The 22,309-nt window shown below is 36.5% G+C and overlaps 1 protein-coding gene across 4 annotated transcripts in view; it reads right to left on the reverse strand.

Annotated features, from left to right (window-relative positions):
• FERRY3 (FERRY endosomal RAB5 effector complex subunit 3) overlaps window positions 1-22,309 on the reverse strand; it is a 45,078-nt gene that overhangs the window by 8,375 nt on the left and 14,394 nt on the right. For all 4 annotated transcript variants that reach the window (XM_077952831.1, XM_015150803.3, XM_077952830.1 and 1 more), the window contains 5 exon segments: window positions 16,833-16,939; window positions 16,120-16,317; window positions 15,092-15,220; window positions 9,494-9,568; window positions 4,305-4,507 (listed from right to left, as the gene is read on the reverse strand). In XM_077952831.1, the coding sequence (XP_077808957.1) occupies window positions 4,305-4,507; window positions 9,494-9,568; window positions 15,092-15,220; window positions 16,120-16,317; window positions 16,833-16,939 (712 nt within the window).

The raw sequence follows: 22,309 nt of genomic DNA on the forward strand, positions 1-22,309 counted from the left end.
TACAAATTAAGAACTTCACACTTTTCAGAATGGTGTGAATTAATGACAGAGTTTTATCAATGCTATTTAGAGAATATACCAAAATACCAACCTGTGACAGGACCCCAGCAAATCTTTGAAGTGATGGACATATTTTAAAAATTTAATTCTCAGATGATATAAACTCCATATTCAGTATACTTGAACTTAATGACACTTAGCAGCGTATGACTCTAAGAGGAAACTAGACAGCTACCTGTATATGCATGTGCACGCACACACACCCAACCGCCCCCCAACACATGTCTGAGTTGCTTTCAATCTTCCAGGTCCCTCCATAGAGACTCCACCGTAAGTTTAAGATAGATGCTTGCAAGAGTTTTTTAATCCTGTCATTTTGTCTCTGACTAAAACCAGCACCAAAAAGAATGGTTTTGGGTACTTAGAAAAGGTAAACTGTAAGCTTTAGAATTCAATCACGTCATGACGAGAATGACTTATTGAATGTCATCATGAGATGTGGTCAGCAGTTTCACAAGGAGCTCACTTCTGGAAACAAATCTTAGTATATATGATACAGTAGATGGTATAGACAACATAGTGGGCCAGGTAACAGTACAGAAAGTTTTTGATCATAAGTTCTAAATAATGGAAAAGTGACTAAATCATAGTGACATGCCTGTGAGAATGCACTGTTAGAGAAATCCAATGAAGCTGGAAGGCTCATGTGAAACATTATAGACTTTATAACTGGCCACATATTGGGCCCTACTGTCACACTCTAGATGACAAGTGCACAGAAGAGATTCTACACCTACGAACATGAACTTAAAATCTCAGTTCTGACTACAACTGAGACAACGCCTTCTGTCTAAAGCTCACGGTTACTCAACTTGAATCCTCTCATTAGGGTAAGGCTGAACTGCAGAGTTAGCCAGTATGTTCTTTTAAGTCTTCACTGTATGTCTTGGAATTTAGATATAAGAATTATCATCTGAGTTTATGCACCAATGGGGAATATTCCACGATTATTCTTTACTTCTCGAGTATGTGCCTCTGAGGTACTTGAAACACCTGTGTTAATAAGTTTCACAACCCTTATCAGAAGATGAGAAATAGTCTGGCTTTATTCAATATAACAGCATAGGTATAACTACTTTGAAGAACTATTTGGCAGATCTACCAAAGTTAAACATAAATATACCCTGAGACCTAACAATTCTATCCCTAAGTATATTCTCAACAGTAGTGTCAAAAGATGTCTATTGGAATGTTCATAGCAATACTACTCATAATAATAAAAATCTGGAAAAACTACCCAATTGTCCATAAATAGAATGTATAAATAACTGTGGTCTAGTCACACAATGAAACAATAAAAAACAACAACAGTGAACAATCTATAACCATGCACAATATTATAGACAGATCTCACAAACATAATACTGAATGAAAGAAGCCAGATATAAGATAAACAGCAAAAGCAAGCCCAACTAATCCATAATTTTCGGGATGAAAACAGTGGCTACCCTTGAGGAGGGAGTGTGGTTTAAGTGACTGAAAGGGAGGTGGCTGCTGGGGTGCTGGTCATGTTCTGTTTCATCATCTGCATATTTGTTATATATGGGTGTTCAGTCTACGAAGAGTTGAGCTGTATACCTATGTGTACCTTTCTATATGTGTGTTATACTCCAATATAAAAGTTAAAAACAACAAAATCTTCATTAGTAACAACAGTTACAAAACTAAACAATTTGGTAAGCCCCAAATTATTCAACAAGTTAACAGCAAAAATAAAAGGAAGTTGAGAATTCAATATTCTTGCTTTGTAGCTTCATTCCATAAGACTGACTCCAATAAGACAGTATCTTGAGATCACAAAGATCTATTGAGATAAAACGGATAGTATGTCTTTCTTCTTGCTGATAGGTTATTTTTCCTTTATCCTTTTTAAACTGCAATTAATTTCTATAGCTCTTTTATCTGACATAGGACATGGGCTATTTCAGTCATCTTCATTTTCTTGCACACACTAAAATATGGTAACTGAGTGTCCATTTTCCTCTTCTAACAACTCTGTTAGAAGAGGAAAATGACACCTGAAAATGCTTTGGGATCCTTGCACCAAAGCAAAAACAAGTATTACCTCTATATCCTGTCTAGTGTCTGAGTTTATAAACTTCTTGACCTGAATGGATGTTTAAATACAACAAATGGGAGAATCATAGCTCAATATACTTTTGTGAATTAAATTGGACACTTTGGAAACAAACTTAATGTTCTGCAGCTGGCCTTCCCAATTTAAAACATGTAACTTTTGTAACATTGTGGGAGAGGGAATGCTAGTAGTATCAGATGTCTGGAAGTAAATCTGAACTTAGTGACTTTTGGAAACACTGTTTTTGAGGTTGTTTCCCACCTACATAAAACCATTTTTATAAACTGGTTAACCAGGAGTCCAGCTGCAGGAATGTTTGGATGAATTCCTTGTGGTAGGAATTCATCATAAACTTTGTTGCTCCCAAAGACCCTTTTATAGATAAACTAGTTAGTGATGATGATTTAACAATAGCTAAAAATTCCTGATGGAACTAAAACTTCATAAAGCTATGGTGGGGAAAAAAATGTTTGTCCATCTCTCTTGATACCATATTAGGTATGACTGAGGCTACAGAAGTGAATGGAATGAGAAATTAGTAAGTCTGATGAAGCTTTCGTAGGACAGTGCCAGGATTCTCCTAATCCAAACAACAAAGTGCCTGGTAGAAATATACCAGCATAGATTATAAATGGGAAGTCATTTAAAATCACCCTGTCTTGGAAGGACAAGAATTATTTTTTTGTGTTTATATAGAAGCAGACCCCAACCTTTCTGGCTCCAGGAACCAGTTTCACGGAAGACAATTTTTCCACAGACTGGAGTTGCGGGTGAGGGTGGGGACAGCAGGGATGGTTTCAGGATGAAACTGATCCACCTCAGATCATCGGGCATTAGATTCTCACAAGGAGCACGCAACCTAGCTCCCTCGCACACGCAGTTCACAATAGGGTTCACATTCCTATGACAATGTAATGTGGCTGCTGATCTGACAGGAGTCAGAGGTCAGGCAGTGATGCTCGCCCTTTGACGCTCACCTGCTGTGTGGCAGGTTCTTGGCCTGGCGGTTTGGGACCCCTGTTACACAGGATCCGAAATTTAAAATGAGGCCCTTGTAATATAATGAGTCTAAGTGAGGACTTAGTCTAAAAAGTAAAACATAAAATCTTTTATACTGTCCTTTACAACGTATCATTTTTCTTTTGGTAAACAACTATACATAATCAATAATCAAACTTCCTTCCTGACAATCACCATCTCCACTTCCTAGTCAGCAATTTTTTTAAGAGATACAGTTTCACCATGTTGCTCAGGCTGGTCTTGAACTCTGGGCTAAAACAATCTTCCTGCCTCAGTCCTGGGAGTAGCTGGGACTACAGGTGCCAATTTTGCTTTTTAATAAATGCCTCCTCAAAACAAGCAGGCATAGAGTTGCTGATAGGAGTCCTTATCACCAAGTTGAACACTGGCTCTCCTATGACTTGTCTGGACCTGTTTGGTTTGAGGCTCATTTGTTTCTCCAGACTATGTAAAGTTGAATTTTAGTCTTTGTATTATTTCTACAATGTATGCCTTCTAACCAGTTTCTATGTGGGTGAAGGAAGAAAGAGGAAAACCAGTCATGGGAAGAGACTGTTAAAAATTAAATTATAGTACACAACAAAATGGAAGAATGATTATGCTACATCTTAATTGCAGAACTGTATTATCTAAAAAGAACCTTTGAGAAAAATGTTAAACGAAGGCTGGTTTCTTCCTGTCATCTAGCATCTCTTTCCATTACCTATTAATGCACACTCAGAAAATGCAAACTAATTTTCATGGCAGCCTAAGCCAAATATATACGTGTATGTAAATCTAACACTACTTAAGGCAAAAAAGAAGAAAGGGGTAAGAAGAGGGGGAAGGGGAGAGGGAAGACAGGGAAGAGGAGGAAAAAAAAGGAGGAGAAAGAGGTGTAGAGGCACATATCTTATCCAAAGCTAAATATTATTTTGATTTTCTAGTCTATTTACTATAGGACAATGCTATAGCTCTCTGAACATAAATGATTAAGGATTACTCACCATTTTGTATTATATTTCACTCAATTCTACTAACCAGATAGAAGATGCAAAAATCCATTAGTTTAAAAAAACGTAAAGTGAATTATTATACAATATTGAGGGTTAAATCAATATTACAATTATGTTAATCATAAAATTCCAGGATTTTTCTATCTGCTTACCTCTGACATATCATGTACCAGCAAGAGAGGAATGCTTATTGTTGTGATGTCATGGGTACAGCAAACTTTGAGTATATTTCGGAGTCCCATAATGGCAGGATCACGAGCAGTGATGTTTCCCGATTTCACATGGTCATCCACACAAAGATGGAAAGCAACATGGATTTCTGAGAGATTCGAATGCCGTGTAATATAAAATTCCCCTATGAACAAGAAATACAATTATGATTATCAAATGCCTAAGTCACATTCATCAATGGGCTTTATAAATAAGTGTAATTGGCAATCAATGTGCTGAACTAGTGGGGTGTATCATGAACATTTACCGGATTCAGGAATCAACTGTGATTACTGCTCCTTAATTCTCAGAGAGAGGGTAATGAAAATAAGAGACAATAGCCAATTATGCAATAGGCTCATAAATTGGCATGAAGTGACCACCAAGTAGTAAATAAATCAAATAAGTGCTCATCTTTATTTTGATGTAAATGCCTAAAATGTCAAATTGATTAATTAATTAATGTATTTTGAGATGGAGTCTTACTCTGTCACCAGGCTGGAGTGCAGTGGCACAATCTCGGCTCACTGCAACCTCCGACTCCCTGGTTCAAGCAATTCTCCTGCCTCAGCCTCTTGAGTAGCTGGGATTACAGGCACGTGCCATCACACCCAGCTAATTTTTGTATTTTTTTGTAGAGATGGGGTTTCACCATGTTGTCCAGGATGGTCTCCATCTCCTGATCTCATGATCTGCCTGCTTCAGCCTGCCAAAGTGCTGGGATTACAGGCATGGGCCACCACGCCTGGCCTAAAATGTCAAATTTAACATGTAAGAAAGGTTACTTCTTGTGTCTATGCCCTAAATCTGCTCTTCCTCATCTCAACTTACGAGACCAATCTGTCCAGTTAGTTGCCCAGGACAGAAAGATAGGTGTCCCTAATTCCTGTGCTTTCCCTCAATGCCTAACCCCTCATCCACAATCCAACCTACCAGTTTCAGTTCTATCTCCAGAATAGCCCACATCTGAGTATTCCACTTTTATTGGTGTCACCCCAGTTCATGCTACTGTAATTTCTCACCTAGGTTTTTGTAATATTCTCTTAATTGATCTCCTTACTCCCTGCTTGTCCACCTACAAACCAACTCTTCATGCAGCTATGACTTAAATAGATATCATATCCCTCCCCTACTTAAAATCCATACTCTTTATCATGGTCTAGAACAACGGTCCCCCATGGACTGGCACCGTCCATCACCTGGTAGGAACCGGGCTGCACAGCAGGAGGTGAGCGCCAGCAAGGGAGTGAAGCTTCATCTGTATTTACAGCCGCTCCTCACTGCTCACATTACAGCCTGAGCTCCACCTCGTGTCAGATCAGTGGCGGCATTAGATTCTCACCGGAGCGTGAACCCTACTGTGAACTGCGCATGTGAAGGATCTAGGTTAAGTGCTCCTTACAAGATTCTAATGCCTGATGATCTGTCATTGTCTCCCATCACCCCCAGATGGGATCATCCAGTTGCAGGAAAACAAGCTCAGGGGTCCCACGGATTCTACATTACAGTGACTTGTGTGATTATTTCATTATATATTGCAATGTAATAATAATAGAAATAAAGTACACAATAAATGTAATGCACTTCAATCATCCTCAAACCTCCCCAATCCCTGGTCTGTGGAAAAACTGTCTTCCATGAAACCGGTCCCCGGTGCCGGTGCCAAAAAGGCTGGGGACCACTAGTCTAGCAGGCCAAGATGACTTGGACCCTGCCTCTCTCTCCAGTATCTTCTTGTCTCACTCCTTCGTCACTCCAGTTACACAAGCTTTTGTTCCGTTCTGCAAACATGCAGAGCTTGTTCCCAATTCAGGGCTGCTGCCTGGAGGGCTTTTCTCCAAGATTCTCACAGGGCTGACTTCTTTTCATCAATCACATCTCAGATCAAAAGTCACCTCCTCAGAAAGGTCTTCCTTAACTATCCTATCTACTAGTGGTCTCCTCCATCCACCCTTTACTCTTTCACCTTATTCAGTTTTATCTTCTTCTTAGCACTGAAATTCTTTTGTATACATATTATTTTAAAGAGACCACTGTGTACGTGCCATAATTATAGGGGTTTTGTTTATCTTCTTCAGTGTTCTATCTGTAGCAAGTAGAACAGCACCTGGCACGTAGAAGATACTCAATAATTATTTATTGAATGAATATTTTAGGCTGAACGCTGGAGCAGTCTTTCTCAAACATTAAAATCCATGCTTCCTACCATCACTCTTTTTTCTGTGTAGTCCCACAAGCCAAGAAAAATCTCATCAGCTTGTATTTTCTGTAGTTCCTATCAATATAAAGAAATAAAATAGAAAACATAGGATATGTTCTTACCAATACATATACCTCAGTGGAAATTCTGATAAGTCCTTCTAGGAAAGGTCTGCATATCTCTACTCTCACACTCTTAACCTTTGCCCTCACAAATTCTGCTCGCCCTTGCAGCAACGTCATTATCTCAGGATCTACTTAGAAACATACAGTACACTTAAAATACTTAATATACTTTAGCCCTATGGTTAACATTTCTAGTTACCCGTGTGCATCAGCTATATCCACAGATGCCTCTGACAGGTCCCAGGCAAAGGTCTTTTATTTATTTTAACTTGAACGAGATAAAGGAATTAGATAAACAGAGAATGAAATTAAAGAAAGGACAGCAAGAGATATATCACAATAAACTGGATAAAGAGAAAGTAAAAAAGAAAATTGGTGAGGAATAGTTTAGTTATAATTTTCTAGGAAGGCAACAAAAGACACAGACTGCTTATCAGAAATTCAGTGGACTATGTGATAAGACAATATCCCTTCTGGCCCAGTACAGTGTATTACCTTCTAAACTGCTACTGATTATTCACAGGATGGAAGTCATAGCTTGAGATATGGGCCATGCTCCAGGAGTGTGGCAGGATGACTTAGTGAAGAAGTCAGGTGCTCCTAATCCCCAAATTGGCACTGCTTTCTTTGACCTTAAATGACTTGTTTCTTGGCCTAATTTTACCCATTAATAAAATGGGGGCTGTGGGGCTGGCAGTAGTAATCAAATTAATATGCTATAGTAGAAAAAGGACTAGATTGGATGTTAAGAAGATCTGATTTCTAGCACATTGGCTGAGTGATCTTGGGCAAATCAATTCAACTTATTGATCCTCTGTTACTTAGTGTATGAGATGGGGAAAATGCTGCTGATTGCTTTCCTTACAAGGTTATGAGAATTAGATGATGTAAACTGGAAATATTTAGATCATTATTAAGTAAACTATAACTGGCTTACAAGTATATAAATAAAACTGTTTTTCTTTGCAATTTAAAAATTAAAATAAGTTTTGATTTAGATTTTTTTCATCTCCTGTAAACATCCTGGTTGTGTAGGTATACTTTAACTAAATGGAAATTAATATGCTATTCTCTCTAACTGAATACTTTAATATTCCTTTTCTGACTCAGACTTATGATATATCCTCCTGATTTGGTTGTAACACAGAGACAAAGTATACAAATAAGATAGTCCTTGTTATGTTCCGTGATACAAACACTACTAAGGGTCATCAGAGAGAATTCAATCAGAAAGAGGACTGAGAGACTGAATTGCCAGTTGTTCAACAACCTATAGGCTTTTTCCAGAAAAGACTAAGGAAGGAAATACGTACAGCAACAAACAGTTATGTTTAAAAAAACCAGACATCGGTTCTTCCAGAGTAGAAATAAGATTGGCACATTTTAAGAAAGCCACAAAATATGGATGATTTAAATTGTGGATCCATGAAGAGAAATACAATAGATCCTTCATTGAAGGTATTTTTAAACGAAGAGGAGGATGGTTTCCTGTTCCACACAGTGGAGGAAACAACATGTGGTGATTCTAACATTATCCACTAAGGTGGGATAACTGAAGGTGGGAGGAAATTTCGAGGCTGATGACCACAGGCTAACAGACAGGGCCCAACAAGATGAATACCAGAAATGGGTATAATATTTGCTTAGATTAAATGTAGTGTGTTCCAACTGAGTGACAGTGGTTTATATACATATACATATACATATATATACACACATATACATATGTAATGTGACCTACATGTCAAAGATCTGGGGAAAAAAATGTGATAAAATTACCTTAAAGGAGAATAAAAAACCATCACGAGATGGCTATTTCTGAAACTGTAAAATATACCACTTAATTAAAAAATTTTATAAAGTATACAAATAGTCCTTGTTATGCTCTGTGATATAAACACTAAGGGTTATCAGAGTGAATTCAATCAGAAACAGGATTGAGAGACTGAATTTTCAGTTGTTAAACAACATATTTAAGAATAATAAAGGAAATAAAATGGAAAACAGAAAAATGTAAGGGGAAATGAAAATAAAATTCTAAATAAGATGACCCATTTTCTTTATATTTAAGTTCAACTGTTTATATCTCTATGTACTATTGTTTATATTTCACTTGATCTTAGCTATAAGGCTGAGAAGTGTATAGTTAATATTTCAGAGTAAAACTTATTTTTTGGTTTATTTCTTAAGAAACTAAGAAATAATGTATAAGAGAAAATTTGCAATAAAAAACAATGATAAAACTTATGCAACTTCTTGAGCAATTTTTCTTTTATGGATCTAGAAAAAAGTGAGTACTAGTATGATATTAATAATTAAGTTTTGGGCCAGGCATGGTGGCTCACGCTTGTATTCCCAGCACTTTGGGAGGCTGAGGCAGGTGGATCACTTGAGGTCAGGAGTTCAAGACCAGCCCAGCCAACATGGTGAAACACCATCTCTACAAAAAACACAAAAAAACTAGCCGGGTGTGGTGGCGTGGGCCTGTAGTCCCAGCTACTCAGGAGGCTGAGGCAGGAGAATCGCTTGAACCCGGGTGGCAGAGGTTGCAGAGAGCTGAGATCGCACCACTGTGCTCCAGCCTGGGCAACAGAGCATGGCTTCTCTCAAAACAAACAAAAAAATCAAGTTTAACATTGGAAAACATCTGTGAAAGTGTATTATAGAGGTACAAAGTGTTGTTTCAAAGTGATATAATGACATATACTAAAATCATAGATTTAAAACACAAATTCCTATGGTGTGCATTATAAAACATTTTTTTGGTATAAGAAGACAGTAATTTAAAATAAAAAAAAATACTTACCAGGTAAAACATTTAAATAGTTCCTCTCAGCATTCTTAGTCTTATCATCATTTCCTCCATTTTGGTTCCCAGAATCTATTCATAAGACAATGCAATATGAAAGAACATAACAACATATGAGAATATGTTACTATAACCACTCCCAAAAGAATCACAGCAACAGCAAAAATTCACTAAGGGCATTTATGTGCCAGGCGTTCTGCTACATGCTTTACATGGATGACGTCATTTAATTCTTACAAAACCTCTATAACCACAGCCCTGGGAGGTAAGTCCTACTACTATGTCCATTTTATGTATGAGGAGACAGAGGCTTGGATGGGTTAACTAACTTAACCAAGCATGCACAGGTAAGTGGTGGAGCCAGGTCTTGAATTCACATACTCAGATTCTAAGTCCTATGGTATTAACTATGCCAGTATCCTATTTTTCATCTAGGAGGTTCAGGGCACCAAGTTAACCACATATGAAATAACTTCATTAGGTAGTTGTGGTGTGGCCATCTTTATTTTTAGAATCTGAGTCACTGTTGTTGATATAACTTGTTCAGGGTTACAAACAAACGGCTAGGGGGACTAGGAATCACTGTATATTCACCCCATTCCTCAAATTTATTTCTTACCTGACGCTATATACAGTTATAACAGATAGGTGAAACTGTTTCAAATGGAACATTTTTTTTTTCAGATATTTAACAGTTTTTCTTCTTTTTTGAAGGCTTGCTATTTCTTAGAAGAATAAATGTTGGTAAAATAAACATTATGATTGAACATACATTATAAAGATGGAATGCAAATTATTTTACATATATATTTTAATAAAAGAGACATCTGAACTTTATAAGAATTCCATCAGAACTCACAAAGGCAAACTGAATATTAGCCTTCATATTAGCTGTCTTTAAGAGGCTGCATATTTATTCCAATTAAAAACTATTTTGGAATCTATTTGGGAATGGCTTTTAGCATCAGAAAATCACATGAAAACAGACCTTCAAATAAGTAAACAGCAAATATCAAAATATTATAATTTTAAAAGAGATCTGAATAAAAGTAACAATATTTTTATCTAGTGACTACTTTGATAAATTGATTTATAACACTGTACTTCGTAAATGCACACATTTTATAAATCAAGAGTCAGAGAGATAGAAGGCTCTGATGCTAGAATCCATATTTAATGAATTATCGTTTGTAATACAGAGCCATGTGATTGACAGGCTTTGAATAAATGTCTAATCGTAGCACAGATTATAAGGAACAAAAAGAAGGACTCTAATGTTGTTCACATGGAGTATGAACAAATAGAATCTCTGTTAAGTAAACAAGAGAGAACAGTTCATAGTCCATTTCCCTTTCCATATTTTCATGGCAATGCCTTGTTTAGTAATAGCAAGAAGATGGCCAGTTTTATTTTTTTTAAAACGTATATAAAATGTACATAAACATTTTTGGCTTTTTATCACGGACCACAGAAATACAAAGATGTTACTATAACAACCATAGTAAGAAAAATAATGGAATGTCTTAGAATAAACAATTGCATATCAGGATGTAAACGTGCAGAACAAATACGTAGGTGTGCACAGAAAAAGATGGAGAAGGTATTTTCACAAAGTTCTTCTGTAACAACATGCAGCTTTCTTTAAGAAAGTCTTTTATAAACCTACTTGCATCACTGACTCACTGAAACCACAAAGTAGTTGCTTGAACAAGAACAAAATAAAGTCATGATATACATGCACTGCCTTAGCCATATGTGGTTTAAAAACTTCCTGTCACTGACTGCACACTTTCTATCTCTCATAAATATACTTAGAATCCTCCTCCTCCTTCCACACCTGTCATGATCTCAATCTTCACGCTTTTAGTCACTACTAAGAATAATGTTAAAATGTTTCTGATCACATCATTGCTAGTTTGTATGAGAAGGAAGCTATTTTTACGTAATATGGATATGAGTTCTTTTGGCGAGGGTTGATAAAAGTAATAACAATTGGTAGAAGAAGAAGAGGGTATACCAAGATATTCTGAAAGGTTTTGTTAGGATATACTTCTATAGGGATTTTCTAATACTCAGCTGGCTCTGTTATATATAACACATATTGCCACAGCAAACCCTCAACTGCCTTTAGTGGGAATATAAACTGGTAGAAATACTACACAGAGTAATTGCCAATGCTATGAAAATTATAAACTTTAACCTGGGAATTTATCTTTAGGAATCTCTTCTGTAGATATGCTTACTGCTCACACACATGCACATTTATTCATATGCAAGGTTATTTACCATTACTAGGCATCATTACTTATAATAACAAAAAATAAGGAATAGATCAAATGTCTATTAGTAGGGGACTGATTAATAACAGGATATCCTGCAATGGACCACTATGCAACAGCATAAAAGCATGAGGATGGTCTTTATGGACTGATACGAAATGATCTCCAAGATAAATTACTCAGCGAAAAAGGCAGAGTACAGAATAGTGTTACGTAGAAAGCTGCCATTTATGTAAAAAAGGAAAATAAACAAGTACACGCATACACTTGCTTATACATACATAAACATCTGTCTGCAAAGGACATGTGTGATAGCACTGGCTGCCTCTGAAGAGGGAAACTGGATGGCTGGGAACAGAGGGACACTTTCACTGTATGCTCTTTTGTATAGTTTGAATTGTGAATCTTCAGAATGTTTGACCTATTTAAAGAATGATTAAAAACATATAAACCATTCTTTTAAAGTTTATTGAATAGATAAAGACACTGTAGTGAACCCTAGTCAGGTTATGACTAGACAGCCACATTCTAGCTACAGGAGAAAGGAAAGAATTCTATAATTTCTGGGAGAGAGGAAGATGGGAGGGGAACAAAGACCCTTCAGAAAGGTCTTCCTTATACCAAGCAAAGATACAATATCTCTCTGCTACTGTACAACAAAAATACATGCACCTGAAATACTATAATGGCTTCTTTTAAACACAGCAGGTGAAAACAAAGACAAGAAAGAAAGAAAAAAGCATTCAAAAGTACCAAACGCAGATTTAAAGGAGAAGACAGCCCCAATTTTAAAGCTTACCATGTTTTCTTTCCTGGGCACCAACATCAGGTTTTTATAAGAAATAATAATAATACTGGCCAGGTGCAGTGGTTCACACCTGTAATCCCAGCATTTTGGGAGGCCAAGGCGGGTGGATCACATGAGGCCAGGAGTTTGAGACCAGCCTGGCCAACATGGCAAAACCCCATCTCTATTAAAAATATAAAAATTAGCCAGGCATGGTGGTACACATCTGTAATCCCAGCTACTCAGGAGGCTGAGGCACGAGAATTGCTTGAGCCCAGGAGGCAAAGGTTGCGGGGACTGAGATCGCGCCACTGCACTCCAGCCTGGATGACAGAGTAAGACTTTGTCTCAAAAAAAAAAAAAAAAAAAAAAAGGAGAAATAATAAAATACTGTGTATGCATTCAAGCCAGACAAGAGGATGTTTGTGATTTTATATCTGTGATATATGAAATAAAAGAAAAACACAACTTAAAACATATTTGAAATGACTATTACCCTAATATTTAGGTCCTAACTAAACAAACCAATGGTACCAATTTAATTTACAAAGAAACCACTCTTTAAACTTTCATTTTTCAATTAAAAAACAGCTAAATTACTCTGGGATTTGAGCCAGAGATTTTTCTTTTACCTCACTTCCCTTAACCCTCTTCCTATGTATAGATAGAAAGCTTCTGAAGAAAGATGCCATTAACTTTTCAATAGCTTTAAAAACCATTTCCAGGATGGAGGTTTCTTAAAAAAATTAAAAACAGAACTATCTTATGATCCAGCAACTCCACTTTAGGGTATATATCCAAAGGAAATGAAATTAGGATCTTAAAGAGTTATCTCCATTTTGGCATTAGTCGCAATAATCAAGATATTAAAAACACACCTAAATGTGCACACATACACAGACAGACACATAATGGAATATTATTCAGCCGTAAAAAAGAAAATCCTGCCATTTGCAACCACATGGATGGACCTGGAGGACACTAAGCATCCTGGAGGATGCTAAGTGAAATAAGCCAGACACAGAAAAACAAATATTATATCATCTCACTTATACATGGAACCTAAAATAGTTGAACTCACATTGGTAGAGAGTAGAAGGTGGTTACCAGGGCTGGGGCGGGGGGAAATGGGGAGATTTTTGTCAAGGGGTACAAAGTTTCAGCCGCACGGATGGATAAGTTCTGGCAATATAATGTATGACAATGTGATTATATTTAACAATATTCTAGTGTATACTTGAAATTCATTAAGAGGGCAGATCTTCAGTGTTCTCACCATGGACACAAAAAAGTGGCAACGATCTGAGGTAATAAATATGCTAATCCATTTGAAGTGATTATTTTACAATATCTGTGCACACTGAATCATCAAATTGTATACCTCAAATATATACAATATTGTTAAATATATCTCAATAAATTAAAAAAATTTTTCCTGTAAATTTCCTAAATACAAAGAATGTTATGTTATGGATAAATATAGAAAAAGCAGTCATTTGAGGATACAGAGTTTTTTTTTTTTTAAGAACCAAAAATAATTCATTTAACTGACTTCATGCTACTTAAGCCAAAGATATAACATACAAAAAGTGTATATTTTGTGCTACCTTTTAGTCTACATTTCCAATCCCCTCTGTAGTAATAATTACGTCCACTTTGAAGATATAGAACTTGGATCAAAAGATCACCAACTTTCCACCGAGTGCCTACTTCAAGTATAACTATAGTACTGAAATTTAACAATAGTTTTCACTAAGAACCTTGAAGAAAATCATTCCCTTAAAAAAGAAAATTAGTCACAGAGTTCAAGCTTCTGAAGATCTGGATTTATATCCAAAGGAATAGAAATCATTCTATATAAAGATACATGCACACGCATGTTCTTCACAGCACTATTCACAATAGCAAAGACATGGAATCAACCCTAATGCCCATTAATGATAGACTGGATAAAGAAAATGTGGGACACATACACCATGGAATACTGTGCAGGTATAAAAGGGAATGAGATCATATCCTTTGCAGGGACATGGATGGAGCTGGAAACTGTTATCCTCAGCAAACTAATGCAGGAACAGAAGACCAAACACCACATGTTCTCACTTATAAATGGGAGCTGAACGATCAGAACACATGGACGCATGGTGGGGAACAATATGCACTGGGGCCTACTGAGAGAAGGGAAGAACATCAGGAAGAACAGCTAATAGACAGTGGGCTTAATACCTAGGCGATGGGTTGATAGGTGCAGCAAACCACCATGCACACGTTTACCTATGTAACAAACCTGTGCATCCTGTACAGGTACCCTGGAACTTAAAATAAAAGTTGAAGGAAAAAAAAAAAACCCAAAAACCAAAAATATATTTTGATGTTCTTTTTAAAGAAAAAAACTTTAAAAAATCTTAAATTTTGTTTTTAATTTCCCTCTATCTTCCACCAATACAATTTTCTATATGATCTTAATAATGATCCATATACTATTACAGTGGTTACAGACAGAATGTAGTAAAAGTGAGTTTTACCCACCAAGTGATTCTTTCAACTTACTCCTGCGCTGGGTTCTGGCATAAAGTACCACCTGTTGGACAACTTCTAATTGCTCTTCAATTCGGGGAAAATGGAAGTCAGTGCATTCTTGGCAAACTGTGGCAAAATCTAAAGGACCCAAAACATTTACAAACTTCTAAATGCAAATTATCAAATATTTAGTATTTACTTACAATGAGATTTAGTAGAAACAGAAAATAATACTTATTTTTCTTAAGATTTCTTATACTTGTCCTTTAAACAATTATGCCTTAAGTTAGGGCACAGTAATTTTGTTTTGATTAGAAACTTAACCTCTCACTCACTCAAAAGAGTATACAATTAAGAGACAAACAAATGTTAATTCCAGGTCTTCTTTAAATAATACTTTGATCATAATCCACCCCAAAAGGTGCTATAAAAATACAAGAAGGTTCTTATATTTATGAGAGGAAATAAATTCTACTTAAGCTTCTTTCAAAAAACAGGTATACATTTCATATATTTTATATATTTTACATTTTATATATTTACAAATTTAGAAATAATCATAAAAAGTGAGTTGTACTAAGAGGGAAGGTAGAATTTTACCTAGCAAATTTAAGAGGTAGGTTATTTAAAAAAAAAATATATATATATACACACACACACACACACACACACACACACACACACACACACACACACACACACACACACACACAGACAAATGGATGAACTAAAAATCACCAAGCCAGGATTTGCTTCTAAACTGAAAACACGTGACTGCTCTTTTTGTTTTACCTTGTAATGAGAATTCTATAAAAACATTATTTATAATATAATAGCAAAGAAAAATAAACATCATGAAGCACTTGATCAATGCTACAGTTTGAAATAAAATAACTATGGTTGGGTATGTTTGTTTGGTCTACTTGAATGTCAAGGTGATTAAAATTTTTTTTCAGTTTCCCCATAATTCCTTTTTTTGTAAGAATAGTGTTACAGCGTGAGATTTAACAAAATAAACGTGTGTGATGTTAACTTACCTCTTTTAATACCACTATATGAATTAATTCGATTATCTACTAGTAAAACCAGGCCACAGAGAGATGTAGAATAAAGTGACAGAGCTGTTTGGAGCCGATGAAGTTTCACACCACTTCGATGATTTCTTTTATGCTTACAGAAGTCCAGCATATCTGCTCTCAGCAATCTCAAATTATGCATGGTCTTTAACTGGGCTCCTGGGGATAGGCAATAGTCCAGGAAAGATACTTAAGCAGCTGCAAAAAGTCCAGTATAACAGGATGCGAATCTCTATGGCAAGAATCCAGATAAATCTGTACTACAAAATAATTAAAAATGGGCCTTGCAACTTTCCATTTTAATGACTATTTCAATTTAATCTATCTGAAAAAAACATTATATAAATATACAAAACTTAAAGCCAACAAAATATAGTCTTTTTTAAAGCAAAACATAATTTGGAATTAAAAATAACATAGGTACACTCTACTCATGTTAGGGATTTTTCTCTTACAGCATATAAAAAAAGTTTCAGTGGCCAGGCACGGTGGCTCACGCCTGTAATCCTAGCACTTTGGGAGGCCAAGGTGGGTGGATTGCTTGAGCCCAGGAGTTCAAGACCAGCCTGGGCAACATGGCGGGACCTTGTCTCTATTATTTTAAAAAACTAATAATTAAAACAAAGTTTCAGAAGTTACAATAAAATATAACTGGAAAAAGTTAACACACTTACCTAAGTGAATGGTAAAACTTTCTTCTAACTTTCTCTGTTCCTCATAAATCCTTCCAATTGCTTCTACAGATTCTCTGAACTGACTTGGCTGAACTTTAATTTCCTCACTAAAAGTAATAAAATTATTGATATACTTTTATGTTTGTCAAAAACTTTTCTTAAAGGAAAGCTTTATAATGAGAGAAAACTGAACAGCTGAAAGTCTTGCTAATTTCTTCCTAAACTCATCCTTAATCCATGGTGACAAGTAAGACCATAAGCACTAATAGGTTCTAAATTCCCACTTGTTCTTCCATTTCCTCACAATAAATAAAGCAGATTATTACTTTCAATCATTATAATGTCAATTAATATACTGCCATTTAACATTTTTAGCAGCCTAAGAGAATGATTAAATGAAGCAATTAACTTTTACTTTAAAATCACATTATATTTTAAAATATATAATACATCCTATACCAGGGCTAGCTCTAGGCAAAATTAGAAAATAGACAAAGTGATAGCAATAAAAATTTAAAGTCAAATAAAATATATAATAAAAAAGATGAAGTTCATTTTGATGTATACACATCCTTTATTTTCACCATATCTTGTTTTTTTTTTCGGTCTGTCACCCAGGCTGGAGTGCAGTGGCCCGATCTCGGCTCACTGCAAGCTCCGCCTCCTGGGTTCACGCCATTCTCCTGCCTCAGCCTCCAGTTTGTTTTGTTTTTTACCTCCAACATTCTCCTCCTACTAAACTGCCTTTCTCTTTGCTCTCCTCTTTATAGTTCCTGAAAAGACTTCCACAAAAGAGCAATAACTATATCATTGTTCAATTCAAACAGTGGTATGCTGAAGATGACACAAGTCTGTACGAGTCATCCATTTCCCTAAATTTTTGGGGCTAATCCCAATAGCCCCATTAGACTCAATGACTGACTTCATTAGTAGATACGGTAAATTTAAACCTAGCCATACAATCTACAACGGGACCCCAATGCCCCCGTACTGGCCTGTTAGGAACCGGGCCGCTCAGCAGGAAGCAGCAGGTGAGTGAGCATGACCACCTGAGCTCCACCTCCCATCCAATCAGCGGCAGCATTAGGTTCTCACAGGAGCGTGAACTGTGTTGTGAACTGCACATGCAGGCAATCTAGGTTGTGTGCTCCTTGTGGAACAGTTTCATCCCCAAACCCTCCCCGCCTCTCCTGGAAAAAAACTGTCTTCCGTGAAACTGGTCCCTGGTGCTCAAAAGGCTGAGGCCTGCTGATCAACAAAATCACACCTTTCTGGAGTCCATCAGAGATGTGATAATAAGGCAACCTTGTAAACTGAATTCCACACCGGGACATATCCCTCCAAGGACCGACAGGACTTATAAGGAGTTTCGTCTTTGTTAGAGCATAGCTGAAATAGGATGCTGTCATACAAGCGGGTAAAAAGAAAGCAGCTAAAATTTTAACAGATTCTTGAAGGCCAAGTGGGCTAGCATATCAAGCTAGAATAGGTTGGAGCCACAGACACAGGAACTTGCAAACTCTTTTCCATTGGCCTCCATCAGGTATTTCCAGAAAAGACTGAAGGCAGGAGACAAAAGAGCCTTCTCAAGGGCACAGGCAGAAATGCTGAGAATCAAGATACATGAGGCTTGACCAAACTAGGAGCTGACAAAGACAACAAAGAAGGAGAAGAGTTGAACAAAGTGATCTTCCTGACCCCCAACTATGAGCCTAGATTCAAGTAACAAGTCTGCTGCTGGGAGGCAGAGCAAAAGGATGGAGACAGACTCCACTCTGCAGCTCCGGCATGCGAAGACTGCTGAAAGCAAGGGATGGAGCAGAGAGACAGCGAAAAATCCTCCTGGACCCCCAAGTGCCATTCTAAGCACAAAGTAGCACCAGTAGAAAATGAAGCCTGCGGTACATTGAAGGTCCTGACAGACACGAAACCAAACTGGGATAAAAGTGGGGTAAAAGACTACACATTGGGTACAGTGTACACTGCTTGGGTGATGGGTGCACCAAAATCTCAGAAATCACCACTAAAGAACTTACTTGTGTAACCAAACACCACCTAAAGAACTTATTTGTGTAACCAAACACCACCTATTCCCCAAACACCTATTGAAATAAAAAAATTAGAAAAATTTTAAAAAGAAAGCCAGAAAGTCTAAACATTATATGAAAGCAAGATCTCTAACAAACTTGCCAAGCATTTTCAGATTTCTCCAAGCATCGTTCCAGTGAATAAGCTAATAAAGAAAGTCTAATGCTAAGGGAAAAAAAAAAGAAACCAAACTTACCTCAACTGCTAATAATAAGATGTGAACAACCTTCACATTAATACAGTTCATTCCTGGACGTAAATACTATTAACCTCAGTCTCTTCTAATACCCACAATATCCAGCATTCAGTTAAAAAAAAAAGAAAAGAAGAAAAATAGGCTGGGTGCGATGGCTCATGCCTGCAATCCCAGCACTTTGGGAGTCTGAGGTGGGCAGATCACGAGGTTAGGAGTTCAAGACCAGCCTGGCCAACACGGTGAAACACCGTCTCTACTAAAAATACAAAAATTAGCCAGGTGTGGGGGCGTGTGCCTGTAATCCCAGCTGCTAGGGAGGATGAGGCAGGAGAATGGCTTGAACGCAGGAGGTGGAGGTTGCAGTGAGCCGAGATCGCAGCGCTGTACTCCAGCCTGGGAGACAGAGAGAGACTGTCTTGGTGGGTGGGTGGCGGGGAGAAGGAAAATGAAGAGGAGACACCCAGAAAAGCAAGAAGAAGACCCAACCCACTGTCGAGAGATAAAGCAATCAACAGAAATAGGTTTAGAAACGATCCAGATACGGAGACTAAAAGAAAGGGACTTTCAAAAACTATAACCAGCATGTTAAAAGATCTAGTGGAAAGGGAGACAACACACAAGCAATTTTAGCAAAGAGCAGAAACAAAGGGAGATACTAGAAAGCAAAACATGGTATCAGACTAGTGACCACAGATCAACTCATTTTATAACGCCACCATTAACCTGACACTGAAACCAAATTAAGATGTTATAAGAAACAAATAAACTATAGACCAACATACATGCATAAATATATATGTTGGTGGATATATGTCATATACACACATATGTGTGAAACAATACATATCATGACCTGTATGTAAAAGCTAAAACAATAAAACTTCTAGAAGAAAAAATACAGGATAAAATATTTGTGATCTTCCATTAGGCAAAGATATCTTAGACAAGATAGAAACTATTTAAAAATAGATAAATTGACCAAGCACAGAGGATTTTTGAGTAACAAAACTACTCTGTGTGGTACTATAATGGCAGACACATGTCACTATACATTTGTCTAAACTGACAGAATATACAATGGCAAGAGTAAGCCCTAATGTAAACTATGGACTTTGAATGATTACGTCAATATATGTTCTCGATCACAACAAAGGTACCACCCTGCTGGGGGATGCTGATAATGGGGAAGACTATGCATTTGTAGGTCAGGGGGTAAATCTTAGTACCTTCCTCTCAGTTTTGCTGTGAACCTAAAAATACTTTGAAGAAATAGTCTTTAATTGATAAACTGCACTTAACTAAAATGAAAAACTTAACTCTCTGACAGACACAATTAAGAAAATGAAAAGACAAGCCACAGAGTGGGAGAATATATTTGTAAAACACATTATTGGATGAGGGACTTGTATCCAGAATATATAAAGAACTCTCACAACTCAATAAGAAGACACATTTTTCCAGCACATGAAAAAATGTTAACATAATTAGGCATCAGGGAAATGCAAAGTAAAATTATAGACATCACTGCAAAACATACTAGAATGTCTAAACAGCAATATTGAGTGCTGATGAAGATATGGAACATTTGGAACCCTCATACATTGGTGGTGGGAATGCAAAATTGTACAGTCACTTTGGAAAATAGTCTGGCAGTTTCTTCTGAAGTTAAATGTACACTTACCATATGACCAAGCAATCCCATTGCTAGGGGAGAGGGATTACATATTTATGAAAGAGAAATCAAAACACATGTTTACACAAGACCTGTTCATGAATGTTTATAACAGCTTTATAATTGCTAAAATCTGGAAATACCCCACATGTCCATCACTGAGTAAATGGATAAACAAATGGATGATAGAGTATTACTGAGTAATAAAAAGAACCACTGATAAACACAACTCAAATGAGTCTCAAAAGTATTATGCCACCTGAAAGCAGCAAGATACAAATTGCTACACACAGTTTGATTCCATTTATGTGACATTCTAGAAAAATCAAACTACAATGAAATAAAACTACAAAAAAGGGAAATTCTGTATCTTGATTGCGGTGATGATTTTATGACTAAGTTTGTCAAAATTCATCAAACTGTACACCTAAAACAGAAGAACTTTAACTTTATGTAATTTATTCCTCAACTGACCTGACTTTAAAGAAAACAAAGCAAAAATAAATTTAAAAATACTACTTTTATCAATCTCATATAGGAGTTCCACATATAGTTGTGTTGAAAACAGATCTCTCCTGCCCAAAGAAACATCTATAAAAAAGAAAAGCAAAGTAACAAAGTCACAATAAAAACTTTATTTCCTAGGAATACCTGATTTTTAAAACCAGCAGCAACTACAGGCCAATATTTATGCAATGAAATTGATTCTAAAGATTGAATTTCTGAAACTCTAGCAGCAAAGTAAGGGATAACTTTTTTTTTTTAAGAGACAGTTTCTCATTCTTGTTACCCAGGCTGGAGGGCAGTAGCATGATCATGAAGGGATAACTTTTACAGCAAAAAGGCTTTCACAGCTTCCTTAAGTCAGTGGCTTTCAATGTTTCTGACTAAAATATACAGTATACATTTTACATTTTGGCTCAATACACACGTTCATTTTAGAAAGCTTCACATATGATGCACTCTGATTTTTTTTCCCTATTCTATTGTTATTTTTAAAAGGCTGGTTGGAAAATAAGGGATGTAGAATGGTTCATAGCAGGCTGCAACAGACAGTCTGGGGAAAACGGTAAGGCAAATGAAAACCCGTAATATTTAGATAAGAGATGCTACAAATGTCAGATAAAGAGTTAATGATAACCTATCCACCTGTCCATCCATTCATCCCATAAATTTTTACTGAGCATGTCTTATGTGCTAGTGTCAAGAGCTAAACACTTGGCAAGGGACTGGGTATATGACCAAAAGAAAAAAAAAAAAAAGACATGAGACTGGCATTACACAAATAAAATGCTATTTAAAAATACTTACAGCATACACTGGCATATGCTGGAAATAGGATTATTATACTGTACTCAGTATATTTCCAACTGAATATACTTTAGGATTTGAAAAAAATTAATTCTCAAACATACAGATACGTAGCCAGGAAATAATATAGGCATGGCCAAGCTCTAAGGGAATATGTGAAACACAATTTATTTAGGCCATGAGATGCCACACAAGTTATAATTCATGAGA

This window comes from Macaca mulatta, chromosome 11 (assembly GCF_049350105.2).
Source record: "Macaca mulatta isolate MMU2019108-1 chromosome 11, T2T-MMU8v2.0, whole genome shotgun sequence".
In the NCBI taxonomy this organism is placed as follows: Eukaryota; Metazoa; Chordata; class Mammalia; order Primates; family Cercopithecidae; genus Macaca; species Macaca mulatta.